We start from the raw sequence: 14,320 nt of genomic DNA, 5'->3' as shown, positions 1-14,320 counted from the left end.
ATGCCACCAACAAAAGACCACGAAGAGGAAGTGACACCACAACAAAGAGGAAGTGACCAGCGAAAGACCACCCATGAGAGGCCCGCAGGAGGAAGGGCCCGAGGAGACGTCCCCGTGCCCCACTTACGCCTCCGTTCTGGGGGGTCTCTGCGGAGAGCACGGGCCCCAGCTCCGATGGCTCGGCTCCCTCGGGAAAGTCCTTATAGACATACTCGTACTCCTGCCCCGTCACAGCTGTGTCCTCCCCCGTCACATACTTCTCCACAAGCACCTCGTCCTCACCCGGAGCGGCAGGGGGCGGGCTGGGAGCCTCCTGCCCCACGGGATGGGGGAGAATGAGAAGAAACCCAGCAACACATTAATGCACAGCACAGCGCCTACTGGGAGACAGGATCAAGGAGATGTGCCGAAACTGGATCCCCCAGACCTCCTTGACTCCAGCCCCCTCTCGCCCGGCTCTAAACCGTTAGACCCCATTCTCTGCCCAGAGCTGGAGATAGAACCCAGGAGTCCTGACCCCTAGTCCCGAATCCTCAGTCCTTTCCCCACAGACCCCTATCTCTGACCCCTGGAGCCTCTCCCCCAGGGTCTCCATCTCTTCCATCGTGGGATCAGCACAGAGGCAGCTCTCAGGGGGACCAGCCCTGAATTGCGTGGGGAGGCTTTAAGGCCTCACCCCACTGAGACAGATAGTGGGGCTGCGGGAACTAGTGGGGAGCTAGACCTTGCCCTGGAGCCAGCTCAGCCCCCTGCTCCTTCCCATCCAGCCCCTTAGCCACCCCTCAGTCCAACCCCAGGGCGGTTACCTCAGCCCAGGGCTCCAAGGGGGAGGGGGGAGTTGCCTCCAGCCCTGTTGTCTCCTCCCAGTAGTCACCATCGGGGTCCTGGTCAGGGGGTAGGGTATAATCCAGGTACTCGCCAGCCCCCCAGGGCTCCTCTGTAGGGGACAGCCCCACATTCTGGGTTGGGGGGGGGTCAGCAGTTGCCAGGGCCGGGGGGAACAGGGTTGGAACAGCAGTCATGGGGGCAAGGGAGAAAGATGGATGGATGGATATGCACGTGGATGGATAGAAGAATGGATATGCACGTGGATAGATGGATGGAAGGATGGATATGCATGAGGACAGATGGATGGATGGAAGGATGGATATGCATGAGGACGGATGGATGGATGGATAAACATGCATAGGGATGGACAGACAGGCAAATATGCACAGGGATGGATGGATGCAGTGGACGAACGGAAGTGCATGTAGATACATGCATGAGGATGGATTGACAGATATGCAAAGGGATGGATGGATTAGAGGAGAGAGAGGACAGAAGTATTAGTAGGCTATTCTTGTTCTCCCTCCTGCCCTGGGTAAGGGGCAGGGGCAGCGGAACTGGATTCATCCCAGCTCGTTTTCCCGGACACACAGAGACAAACCGATCGCTGATGGAATTGCGCCCCCCTGCAGCGCCCCCTGCTGGGGAGCGACTGCCCCATGTCACTCAAGGGGGACTTGGGGTGTCCATTCACGGGAAAGAAGGAGCAAGATAAATCAACACAGAGAGAAAATGTGAGGGAAGTGGGACATGATGGGGCCTTTCCCCTCTAGGGGGCGCTGGCTCCCATCCGGCTCCAGGGCAGGGACTGGCTGGTTCAGGGGGCGGGGAATGGGAAACGGGGCCTGTCCCCTCTAGGGGGCGCCGACTCCCACCTGGCCCCACGGCGGGGACTACCTGGCCCAGGGGGGCAGGGAATGGGACACGGGGCCTTTCCCCTCTAGGGGGCGCCGACTCCCATTCGGCCCCAGGGCAGGGACTGGCTGGCTCAGGGGGCGGGGAATGGGAAACGGGGCCTGTCCCCTCTAGGGGGCGCCGGCTCCCACCTGGCCCCACAGCGGGGACTGCCTGGCTCAGGGGGGCGGGGAATGGGATTTGGGGCCTTCCCCACATTCCCCGTCTGCTGGTTTATTTATGTTGCTGAGGCGTTTCCCGAATGGCCCCGTCACAGACAGACAGACACGAGCGAGACGCACAGACTACGGGGAGGGGGAGGGGGAGCATGCTCCCCCACCAGATCTCAGATCGTGCTGCTCCCTCGGGGGGTGCCCAGCACCGATCTGGATGCCTCGCTCTTGCTCTACCTGCTGGTAGCCGTTGCCGTGTTTCCTGGGCGCGCCAGCGCCAGCGTAGGCCTTGCCCCCCATCTGGGCCTTGCCCAGGGCATTTTTCACAGCCGGGTGTTTCCCCCCAGCTGCCATCTTGGTGTTGCCGGGGGATTTGCCGTTGCCAGGGGACTTGGCGTTGCCGGGGGATTTGCCGTTGCCAGGGGACTTGGCGTTGCCGGGGGCTTTCCCGGGAGATTTCCCGCCACCGGGAGCTTTGCCGTAGGCTGGGGCCGTGCTCATCAGCTGCTGCCGTTTCTGCTGCTTGGGCGCCGGCTTGGCGGGCGCCTTGCGGCCCGGCCCAGCGGGTTTCTGGTGCCGCGGAGGCGAGGAGGAGGAGGAGGATGGAGGTGATGAGGGTGAGGATGAGGATGGCAGCGGCAGCGACACACACACAGACCGGGAGCCGGGCACAGAAGGAAAACACAACACACACGGCATGAGTTCACAGGGATCAGGGGTGCAGGGGCTGCTGCAAGGACTCCCTGGTGTACGGAGCACCCCACATCCCTCAGGGTCACCCCAAGCCCCCTCTGTCCCTGGGAGCTTGTTACATTCAGAGCACCCCGAATCTCCAGGGGTCACCCCAGAGCCTCTCCACCCTGGGGACCTGGATACATTCAGAGCACCCCAAATCTCCAGGGGTCGCCCCAGAGCCTCTCCACCCTGGGGACTGGATACATACAGAGCACCCCAAATCTCCAGGGGTCACCCCAGAACCCTCATTGTCCTTGGGATCCCCATGTGTATGGAGCACACACCGGGATTCCCTCCCCTCTGCCCCCCCGGAGGCCCCACCAGCAGGTTACAATGTGGGGGGGCATGGCTTGCCCTCTACTAGTAGCCCCATTCCCTGTCCCCCCAACCTGTGCCACCCGCACCCTTGCTCAGGGGGTGCCATGAAGCAGTGATGGATGGATGGATGGATGGATGGATGGATGGATGGATAGACGGACGACACTGCCATGAGAGGATGAGACACAGACACAACAGGAGCTGGGGCAGACAGATGGACATGGGGGGGGAGCAGAACCTGCCCCCCCCCAGGTTACCTGCTCCACTTCGCCCCCCGAAAGTGTGGGGAGAGGTGAGTTCCCATCCTCTTTATTGCCGTAAGAGTGGGGGTACTCAGAGTACTCCATCTCCTCATCAAAGTACTGGGCACGGGGTGGGGGGAGGATGGTGGAAGGGGGAAAAGGAGGAGAACAAAACAATCATAACAGAAACCCACAGCAGGGGGAGGGTCAGGGACTGGACCAGGGTGTGGGGGTCTGTCTGCTCCCCCTGCCCCAGTTCTCCCCCTCCCCCGCTCGCCCTCCCTGGGCCTGACTCAGTTCCCCCACTCAGGGCAGGGATGCAGCGGGAGGGGGGCGGGGGGCAGAAGTGCCTTTAAACCTCCAGTTCTGGGGTTCACCCCCCATGCCTCCACGAGCCAGAGCAGCCTGCCCCAAGAAGGAGCAGGGCATGCTGGGAATACGGGGGTGGGTGGCCCCGAAAAGGAGCAGGTCATGCTGGGAATACGGGGGCGGGGGGCTTTGAGAAGGAGCAGGGCATGCTGGGAATACGGGGGCGGGTGGCCCCGAGAAGGAGCAGAGCATGCTGGGAATACGGGGGCGGGTGGCCCCGAGAAGGAGCAGAGCATGCTGGGAATACGGGGGCGGGTGGCCCCGAGAAGGAGCAGAGCATGCTGGGAATACGGGGGTGGGTGGCCCCGAGAAGGAGCAGGTCATGCTGGGAATACGGGGGTGGGTGGCCCCGAGAAGGAGCAGGGCATGCTGGGAATACGGGGGCGGGTGGCCCTGAGAAGGAGCAGGGCATGCTGGGAATACCGGGGCGGGTGGCCCCGAGAAGGAGCAGAACATGCTGGGAATACGGGGGTGGGTGGCCCCGAGAAGGAGCAGGGCATGCTGGGAATATGGGGGCAGGTGGCCCCGAGAAGGAGCAGGGCATGCTGGGAATACCGGGCGGGTGGCCCGCGAAGGAGCAGCGCATGCTGGGAATAGGGGGGGGGGTGGCCCCGAGAAGGAGCAGGGCATGCTGGGAATCCCGGGGCGGGTGGCCCCGAGAAGGAGCAGGGCATGCTGGGAATACGGGGGCGGGTGGCCCTGAGAAGGAGCAGGGCATGCTGGGAATACCGGGCGGGTGGCGAGAAGGAGCAGAACATGCTGGGAATACGGGGTGGGTGGCCCCGAGAAGGAGCAGGGCATGCTGGGAATATGGGGGCGGGTGGCCCCAAGAAGGAGCAGGGCATGCTGGGAATACCGGGGCGGGTGGCCCCGAGAAGGAGCAGGGCATGCTGGGAATATGGGGGCGGGTGGCCCCGAGAAGGAGCAGGGCATGCTGGGAATACCGGGCGGGTGGCCCCGAAGGAGCAGGGCATGCTGGGAATATGGGGCGGGTGGCCCCGAGAAGGAGCAGGGCATGCTGGGAATACCGGGGCAGGTGGCCCCGAGAAGGAGCAGGGCATGCTGGGAATACGAGGGCGGGTGGCCCGGAGAAGGAGCAGAGCATGCTGGGAATACGGGGGTGGGTTGACCCGAGAAGGAGCACGGCATGCTGGGAATACGGGGACGGGTGGCCCCGAGAAGGAGCAGGGCATGCTGGGAATACGGGGGTGGGTTGACCCGAGAAGGAGCAGAGCATGCTGGGAATATGGGGGCGGGTGGCCCCGAGAAGGAGCAGGGCATGCTGGGAATACCGGGGTGGGTTGACCCGAGGAGGAGCAGGGCATGCTGGGAATACGGGGACGGGTGGCCCTGAGAAGGAGCACGGCATGCTGGGAATACGGGGGAGGGTTGACCCGAGGAGGAGCAGGGCATGCTGGGAATACGGGGGCGGGTTGACCTGAGAAGGAGCAGAGCATGCTGGGAATACCGGGGCGGGTGGCCCTGAGAAGGGGCAGGGCATGCTGGGAATACGGGGGCGGGTGCCCCCGAGAAGGAGCACGGCATGCTGGGAATATGGGGGTGGGTTGACCCGAGGAGGAGCAGGGCATGCTGGGAATACGGGGGCGGGTTGACCCGAGAAGGAGCAGGGCATGCTGGGAATACGGGGGTGGGTTGACCCGAGGAGGAGCAGGGCATGCTGGGAATACGGGGGCGGGTTGACCCGAGAAGGAGCAGGGCATGCTGGGAATATGGGGGTGGGTTGACCTGAGAAGGAGCAGGGCATGCTGGGAATACCAGAGGCGGGTGGCCCTGAGAAGGAGCAGGGCATGCTGGGAATATGGGGGCGGGTGGCCCCATATGGAGGAGAGTTAAGGGGACAGCAGTTATGAAGGGCAGGTGGGAGGTCTGGGCCCCCGAGATGAAGCTGGCAGTATTTCCCTAGGGGGTAAGTTTGGAGTCCCAGTGGGGGGGTGGGATCTGAGGGGCAGGTAGGGGGTGGGGGGCTGAGATGAACCCGGCAGCGTCTCCTCGGGGGGGGGGGTCAGGTTTTTTCCTTTTGCACCTGAAAACGTCAGCAAAGGACCAGCAGTCCCATATCTCCCCCAGATCAGCTCCCGGGCCCAACTAGCCCCGTATGCCCCCTAGGCTTGCCAACATTCTACGTGCACAAAACCAAACACCCTGGCCCCACCCCCTGCCCTGCCCCTTCGCTGAGGCCCTGCCCACCACTCACTCCATCCCCCCTCCCTCCGTCACCCACTCTTCCCACCCTCACTCACACGCTCATTTTCACCGGGCCGGCTCAGGGGGTTGGGGTGTGGGAGGGGGTGCGGGCTCCGGCTGGGGGTGTGGGTTCTGGGGTGGGGCCGGGGATGAGGTGTTTGGGGTGCAGGACAGGGCTCTGGGCTGGGACTGAGGGGTTCGGAGGGTGGGAGGGGAATCAGGGCTGGGGAAGAGGGTTGGGGTGCTGGGGAGGAGGTCAGGGGTGGAGGCCTCAGGCGGCGCTTACCTCAAGCAGCCCCTGGAAGCTGCGGCATGTCTCCTCTTCAGCTCCTATGCGGAGGCATGGCCAGGTGGCTCTGCACGCTGCCCCGTCCACAGGTGCCATCCCTGCAGCTCCCATTGGCCACGGTTCCCATCAATGGGAGCTGTGGGGGCGGTGCTTGGGGCAGGGGCAGCGTGTGGCGCCCCCTGGCCGCCCCTACGCATAGAAACCGGAGGGGAGACATGCCGCAGCTTCTGGGAGCTGTGCAGAGCCACGGCTGGCAGGGAGCCTGCCTCAGCCCCGCTGCGCCGCTGCCCGGACCTTTCACGGCTCAGTCGGTGGTGCTGCCTGGAGCCGCCAGAGTCCCATTTCGACCAGGTGTTCCAATCGAATACTGGGCACCTGGCAACCCTAATACCCCCAGATCAGCCCCACGGGCCCGACCAGCCCTGTACCCCCCTCAAATCAGCCCCACGGGCCCGACCAGCCCTGTATATCCCCCAGATCAGCCCCACGGGCCTGACCAGCCCCATATCTCCCCCAGATCAGCCCCAGAGGCCATCCAGCCCCGTATCCTCCCATGATATCAGCCCCCCGGCCTGTCCAGCCCCATGTCCCCCCAAGATCAGCCTGCTGGGCCCAACCAGCCCCGTAGCCCCCATGAGATCAGCCCCCCGGCCTGTCCAGCCCCATGTCCCCCCAAGATCAGCCTGCTGGGCCCAACCAGCCCCGTATCCCCCATGAGATCGGCCCCCCGGCCTGTCCAGCCCCATGTCCCCCCAAGATCAGCCTGCTGGGCCCATCCAGCCCCGTATCCTCCCCGAGATCAGACCCAAAGGCCTGACCTGCTCGGTCTGCCCCACGTCCCTCACCTCGGGCCTGGCAGGTCTCTGCTGCGCCTCCTGCGCCTGGGGCGCGTGGGGCTGAGCGTGGCAGTCGGGGCTGTAGTGCTCACAGTAGTCATAGGCTGCCTGCGGGTTCGGGGCGATGAGCAGCTGCTGGATGTCACCCTGCAGAGAGAGACAGACGGGGTGATGGGGGGGACGGGCACTGCTGGGCCTGGAGTCCCCACCCGCCACTAATCATAGACTCATAGAATCTCAGGGTTGGAAGGGACCTCAGGAGGTATCTAGTCCAGCCCCCTGCTCAAAGCAGGACCAATCCCCAACTAAATCATCCCAGCCAAGGCTTTGCCAAGCCTGACCTTAAACACCTCTAGGGAAGGAGATTCCACCCCCTCCCTAGGGAACCCATTCCAGTGCTTCACCACCCTCCTAGTGAAATAGTGTTTCCTAATATCCAACCAAAACCTCCCCCACTGCAACTTGAGACCATTACTCCTTGTTCTGTCATCTGCTACCACTGAGAACAGCCGAGCTCCATCCTCTTTGGAACCCCCTTTCAGGTAGTTGAAAGCAGCTATCAAATCCCCCCTCACTCTTCTCTTCTGCAGACTAAATAATCCCAGTTCCCTCAGCCTCTCCTCATAAATCATGTGCTCCAGCCTCCTGATCATTTTTGTTGCCCTCCTCTGGACTCTCTCCAATTTATCCACATCCTTCTTGTAGTGTGGGGCCCAAAACTGGACACAGTCTCCAGATGAGGCCTCAGCAACGTCCAACAGAGGGGAATGATCATGTCCCTCAATGGGGAAAGGGGCCAGAGAGGGAGGGATAGGGGCTGCAGGGAGGGGTGGGAGGGGATGGATCACGGATGGGTTGCAGGGGATAGACGGATGAGGGGCTGCAGGGAGGTCATGAAAGGATGGATCATGGATGGATTGGGGATGGATGGAGGATTGGGTGGATGGACAGGTGTGTGGGGATGGAGGGAGGGAGGGAGGTGGGGATGGAGGGAGGGATGGGGGGGAGGTGCACGGACACGTGTGTGGGGATGGAGGGATGGATGGGTGGATGGACAGGTGTTTGGGGTTGGATGGAGGCAAGGCGGGTGGGAATGGAGGGATGGACTGTGGGGAGAGAGGAATGGGTGGGTGGAGGGGTGTGTGTAGGGATGGATGGATGGAGGATTGGGTGGATGGACAGGTGTGTGGGGATGGAGGGAGGGAGGTGGGGATGGAGGGATAGATGGGGGTTAGGTGCACGGACACGTGTGTGGGGACGGAGGGATGGATGGGTGGATGGACACGTGTGTGGGGATGGATGGGTGGAGGGAGGGTGGGGATGAAGGGATGGATTGTGGATGGATTGGGGGCATAGATGGATGGCGGGATGGATGAATTGGGGGATAGATGGAGGGGTGTGTACAGGGAGGGAGGGCGGGAAGGAGAGGAGTTACCCTGATACCATCCGGCTTCCCCATTGTGACCCCACCCAGAAATAACCCCCAATTTTCCCCCAAACCACCCCCAGGCACTTCCCCACATTCCTCACACCCAGACAGTCTTAGGGGAGACACGGGGGTCAGGCAGGGTCCCCGTGGGCAGAGGGACACAGGATGGGCTGGGCTGGTACCTGGAAGACCTCCTCGTCGAGGATGCGGGTGCCAAAGACAGTGATGCCGCGGGTGTCGATCACCGGGCGCGGGCCCCGGGGCAGCGGCCGCGTCACCTTCTTCTTACAGTCCAGGATCAGCGTCACCGACTGCTTGCGCACGCTCAGCGCCAGCCGGTGCCACCTGGGGACACGGACATGCCGATGGGAGGGGGCAGGACACACAGACACGGGGGGGAGGCAGCGATGGAAAGGGGAGTCCACCGGTGTTGGAGTGGAGTTGGTGTAGGGGGCAGAGGGTACCATGTGCTGCAGTGTTGGGGGTCAGGGGGTACCCACTTGCCGTCAGCGAGGTTGATGCCCCGGAAGAGCGGGTAGCCCTCGGGGGTGAGGTGGGGGGGTTGGAGGTCGGGGGTCGAGGGTCGGGGGGTACCCACTTGCCGTAAGCGAGGTTGATGCCCCGGATGAGCGGTTAGCCCTCGGGGCGGGGTGAGGGGTTGGAGGTCAGGGTCGAGGGTCGGGGTACCCACTTGCCGTCAGCGAGGTTGATGCCCGGAAGAGCGGGTAGCCCTCGGGGCGGGGTGGGGTTTGGAGGTCAGGGGTCGGGGTCGGGGTACCCACTTGCCGTCAGCGACATTGATGCCCCGGAAGAGCGGGTAGCCCTCGGGGCGGTGGGGTTGGAGGTCAGGGGTCGAGGGTCGGGGTACCCACTTGCCGTCAGCGAGGTTGATGCCCGGAAGAGCGGGTAGCCCTCGGGGTGAGGTGGGGTTGGAGGTCGGGGTCGAGGGTCGGGGTACCCACTTGCCGTCAGCGAGGTTGATGCCCGGAAGAGCGGGTAGCCCTCGGGGCGGGGTGGGGGGGTTGGAGGTCCGGGGCCGAGGGTTGGGGGGTACCCACTTGCCGTCAGCGAGGTTGATGCCCCGGAAGAGCGGGTAGCCCTCGGGGCGGGGTGGGGTTGGAGGTCAGGGGCGGGGTCAGGGTACCCACTTGCCATCAGCGAGGCTGATGCCCCGAAGAGCGGGTAGCCCTCGGGGCGGGGTGGGGTTGGAGGTCGGGAGTCGGGGTACCCACTTGCCGTCAGCGAGGTTGATGCCCGGAAGAGCGGGTAGCCCTCGGGGCGGGGTGGGGGTTGGAGGTCAGGGTCGAGGGTGGGGTACCCACTTGCCATCAGCGAGGTTGATGCCCGGAAGAGCGGGTAGCCCTCGGGGCGGGGTGGGGTTGGAGGTCAGGGGTCGGGGTGGCGGGTACCCACTTGCCGTCAGCGAGGTTGATGCCCGGAAGAGCGGGTAGTCCTCGGGGTGGGGTGGGGGTTGGAGGTCAGGGGTCAGGGGTACCCACTTGCCGTCAGCGAGGTTGATGCCCGAAGAGCGGGTTGCCCTCGGGGGCGGGGTGGAGGGGTTGGAGGTCAGGGGTCGGGGGTCCGCGGGTACCCACTTGCCGACAGCGAGGTTGATCCCCCGGAAGAGCGGGTAGACCTCGGGGTGGGGTGGGGTTGGAGGTTGGGGTCAGAGGTCAGCGGGTACCCACTTGCCGTCAGCGAGGTTGATGCCCGGAAGAGCGGGTAGCCCTCGGGGCAGGGAGGGGGTGGAGGTCGGGGTCAGCGGGTACCCACTGGCCGTCTGCGAGGTTGATGCCCCGGACGAGCGGGTAGCCCTCGGGGGTAGGGTGGGGGGTTGGAGGTCAGGGGTCGGGGGTACCCACTTGCTGTCAGCGAGGTTGATGCCCCGGAAGAGCGGGTAGCCCTCAGGGGCGGGGTGGGGGGTTGGAGGTCAGGGGTCGGGGGTACCCACTTGCCGTCAGCGAGGTTGATGCCCCAGAAGAGCGGGTAGCCCTCCGGGGTGGGGTGGGGTTGGAGGTCGGGGGTCAGGGTCGGGGGTACCCACTTGCCGTCAGCGAGGTTGATGCCCGGAAGAGCGGGTAGCCCTCGGGGCGGTGAGGGGTTGGAGGTCAGGGTCGGGGTCGGGGGGACCCACGTGCTGTCAGCGAGGTTGATGCCCCGGAAGAGCGGGTAGCCCTCGGGGCGGGTGGAGGTTGGAGGTCAGGGGTCGAGGGTCAGCGGGTACCCACTTGCCGTCAGCGAGGTTGATGCCCCGGAAGAGCGGGTAGTCCTCGGGGTGGGGTGGGGTTGGAGGTTGGGGGTCAGAGGTCAGCGGGTACCCACTTGCCGTCAGCGAGGTTGATGCCCGGAAGAGCGGGTAGCCTCGGGGCAGGGAGGGTGGAGGTCGGGGTCAGCGGGTACCCACTTGCCGTCAGCGAGGTTGATGCCCCGGAAGAGCGGGTAGCCCTCGGGGGCGGGGTGAGGGGGTTGGAGGTCAGGGGTTGGGGGTCAGGGGGTACCCACTTGCCGTCAGCGAGGTTGATGCCCCGGAAGAGCGGGTAGCCCTCAGGGGCGGGGTGGGGGGTTGGAGGTCAGGGGTCGGGGTCGGGGTACCCACTTGCCGTCAGCGAGGTTGATGCCCGGAAGAGCGGGTAGCCCTCGGGGCGGGGGGGTTGGAGGTCAGGGGTCGAGGGTCAGCGGGTACCCACTTGCCGTCAGCGAGGTTGATGCCCCGGAAGAGCGGGTAGCCCTCGGGGGCGGGGTGGGGGGTTGGAGGTCAGGGTCGAGGTCAGCGGGTACCCACTTGCCGTCAGCGAGGTTGATGCCCGAAGAGCGGGTAGCCCTCGGGGCGGGGTGGGGTTGGAGGTCAGGGGTCGAGGTCAGCGGGTACCCACTTGCCGTCAGCGAGGTTGATGCCCGGAAGAGCGGGTAGTCCTCGGGGCGGGGTGGGGTTGGAGGTCAGGGGTCGGGGTCAGGGGTACCCACTTGCCGTCAGCGAGGTTGATGCCCCAGAAGAGCGGGTAGCTGTCGGGGCGGGGTGGGGGTTGGAGGTCGGGGTCAGGGGTACCCACTTGCCGTCAGCGAGGTTGATGCCCCGGAAGAGCGGGTAGCCCTCGGAGGCGGGGTGGGGGGTTGGAGGTCGGGGTCCGCGGGTACCCACTTGCCGTCAGCGAGGTTGATGCCCCGGAAGAGCGGGTAGCCCTCGGGGGCGGGGTGGGGGGTTGGAGGTCAGGGGTCGGGGTCAGGGGTACCCACTTGCCGTCAGTGAGGTTGATGCCCGGAAGAGCGGGTAGCCCTCGGGGCGGGGTGGGGTTGGAGGTCAGGGTCGGGGTACCCACTTGCCGTCAGCGAGGTTGATGCCCGGAAGAGCGGGTAGCCCTCGGGGCGGGGTGGGGGTTGGAGGTCAGGGTCGGGGGTCAGGGGTACCCACTTGCCGTCAGTGAGGTTGATGCCCGGAAGAGCGGGTAGCCCTCGGGGGCGGGGTGGGGGGTTGGAGGTCAGGGGTCGGGGGTACCCACTTGCCGTCAGCGAGGTTGATGCTCCGGAAGAGCGGGTAGCCCTCGGGGGCGAGGTGGGGGGGTTGGAGGTCAGGGGTCGGGGTACCCACTTGCCGTCAGCGAGGTTGATGCTCCGGAAGAGCGGGTAGCCCTCGGGGGCGAGGTGGGGGGGTTGGAGGTCAGGGGTCGGGGGTCAGGTGGTACCCACTTGCCGTCAGCGAGGTTGATGCCCCGGAAGAGCGGGTAGTCCTCGGGGGCGGGCCGGCCGTTCTGGTCCTGGTAGAGGAAGACGGGCGAGCGCCCCAGCTCCACGCCCAGCTGCTGGGTGCCGTGCTGGTCGTACATGGAGAGCAGGAACGCCTGGGTCCCGGCCTTGGCCTTCACCAGGGCCATGATGGAGAAATCCTCCGGGAACTTCCCTGGGGAGACACCGGGGCTGTGGGACCCCGCGGGGGCCGTTCGGGGGGCAGGACACTGGGGGGTGCAGGGACAGCCAAAGGGGAACGTAGGAGTGTTCCACTAGGGACACAGGAGGGGGGGGCGTGGGAATGTCCCAACGGGGATGTAGGAATGTTCCACTAAGGACATGCGGGGCGGGGGTGCAGGGACATCCCAAGAGGGGCATGGGATTGTTCCACTAGTGACACAGAGAGGGGGAGCTGCAGGAATGTTCCACCAGTGACACAGGAGGTGTGGGAACATCCAAGGGGGCGGGGGAATGTTCCACTAGACTAGGGACTCTGGGGGTGTGGGAACATCCCAATGGGGATGTAAGAAAGTGGGGGTGGGCACACAGGAATGTTCCATTAGTGACATGGGAGGTGTGGGAACATCCCAAGGGGGTGTGGGAATCGTCCACCAGGGACACAGATGGGTGCGGGAACATCCCAAGGGGGCTGTAGGAATGTTCCACTAGGGGCTGGGACCATGCTGGGAGCTGGGGGTGTGTGGGACCAGCCACGGAGGCGGGGGGAGCCTGTGGGAACAACGCCCGTGGGCCGTGGGAAGGGCACGGCTGATGGAGGACACAGGGAGGGGGACCACGCCGCAGGACCGGGAGGGGGTGGACTATCCTATGCGGGGCGCATGGCCCAGTACCTGGGAAGAGCTGCCTGGTGGGGGCGCTGATCTGCGCCTGCCGTGATATCCTGTAGGCCACGTCCGGCCCCTGCCCTGCCCACCTGGCGGGGCAGAACCCCGTCGCCTTCCGCACGCCGGCCGGCTGGGCCTGGAACTGCAGTGCCTTCAGCACGTCCACCGGCTCTGCTGTGGGACACGGGAGGGGGGGGATCAGAGCTCTGCAAACAGCCCCCACCTCCCCGACAGGGGCCCCCTCCCCAGCCACACACAGCTCCCCAGTTCTGGGATCACATGAACTCACCCTGCAGCTACCAGGGTCCCCCCCTCCAGCCGTGACTCCCATTCCCCGCTGAGTCTCTCCATATTCAGCCTCCCCCCAGTCTATGAATCCCCCTCCCCATGAGAGTCCTTCTGCCCTGGGGGGTCTGGGACGCGGACGGTGGAGGAACACTCCCAGAGCGGGCAGGCCTGGCTGCATGGAAGTGGGTGTCTGGACAGCTAAGGGGGGCTGGCCGGGAGCGCGGAGAGGGGGTCCCCCTGCCCAGGTGCACTGGAGGCCGACTATTGGACTCCAGGCTGGGGGCTCAGGGCAGGGGGGCCCTGGCTGGGGAGCAGGGGGGACTAGCAGGACTGGGGAGGGGGTAGGGGTCCCCTCAGGTGCGCTGGCCAGCGCTATCCAAATTCCAATCTCCCCTCCTGGGACACTCACAGAGACGGGCCTTTTCAGGCCCAATCAACGGGGTCTTTGTTCCCAGCTGGCGGGGGAGGGGGTGTGGAGGGTCCAGGGGAAATACACACGTGGCACGCGCACACACACACACACACACACACACACTCAGAGCAAGGGGGCAGCGATTCACTCACACACCCCATCTCCCAATCACCCCCTCCCAGGCACACGGCCTTTGCTGCCCAAACGCAGCCCCTCTCCCCACAATCCCACCCGACTACCCATCACACGCACAGAACACACCCTCTGCCAGCAGCAGGCACCCAGCCTGCTTCAACATCGCACGCACGCTGTCTCGCACGCACATGCACCATTTCACCACGGCCCATTCTCCATTGCACATTCCACAAGCACAGCCGCCTCATCACAAATCGCACACCACCCCGCCACACAACGGCGCCCTCCCCCCTGTCAGTCACAATCACACACCCTGCCTCACAGACGCACCCACCACGAGCTCACAATCACCAGCTGCACATAGCCCATAGCACAGGGGCTCACAGGTATCACCATTACACACACACACACAGTCACACAGAGCCCATTGCACAATGGCACGCAGCTCCCAGTCTGTCCCCCCCCCCCGCCCCCTCTCAGCTGGACCCAGTATTTCGCTTTGAACAAAAACAAGTCTGCAGAAGCCATCAGCTGCAGCCGGGCCTGGCTCATGGCCCACTCCCCTGCCCACGCCCCACGCCTCAGGCGGGGCCGACCCC

The 14,320-nt window shown here is 65.0% G+C and overlaps 1 protein-coding gene across 1 annotated transcript in view; it reads right to left on the bottom strand.

Annotated features, from left to right (window-relative positions):
- LOC120393324 (collagen alpha-2(XI) chain-like) overlaps positions 1 to 13,947 on the bottom strand; it is a 67,781-nt gene extending 53,834 nt beyond the window's left edge. The window contains exons 1-6 of the mRNA XM_039517859.1: positions 13,848 to 13,947; positions 12,893 to 13,060; positions 12,003 to 12,213; positions 8,501 to 8,663; positions 6,899 to 7,036; positions 2,133 to 2,465 (exon numbers count right to left, since the gene is read on the bottom strand). Coding sequence (XP_039373793.1) covers positions 2,133 to 2,465; positions 6,899 to 7,036; positions 8,501 to 8,663; positions 12,003 to 12,213; positions 12,893 to 13,060; positions 13,848 to 13,947 — 1,113 coding nt within the window. The remainder of the gene's footprint in view (positions 1 to 2,132; positions 2,466 to 6,898; positions 7,037 to 8,500; positions 8,664 to 12,002; positions 12,214 to 12,892; positions 13,061 to 13,847) is intronic.
- Positions 13,948 to 14,320: the final 373 nt, after the last annotated feature.

This window comes from Mauremys reevesii, unplaced genomic scaffold (genome assembly GCF_016161935.1).
Source record: "Mauremys reevesii isolate NIE-2019 unplaced genomic scaffold, ASM1616193v1 Contig18, whole genome shotgun sequence".
Taxonomy (NCBI): domain Eukaryota; kingdom Metazoa; phylum Chordata; order Testudines; family Geoemydidae; genus Mauremys; species Mauremys reevesii.
Note: the sequence above shows the minus strand (reverse complement) of the source record. Positions and strands in the feature narration are given on the sequence as shown.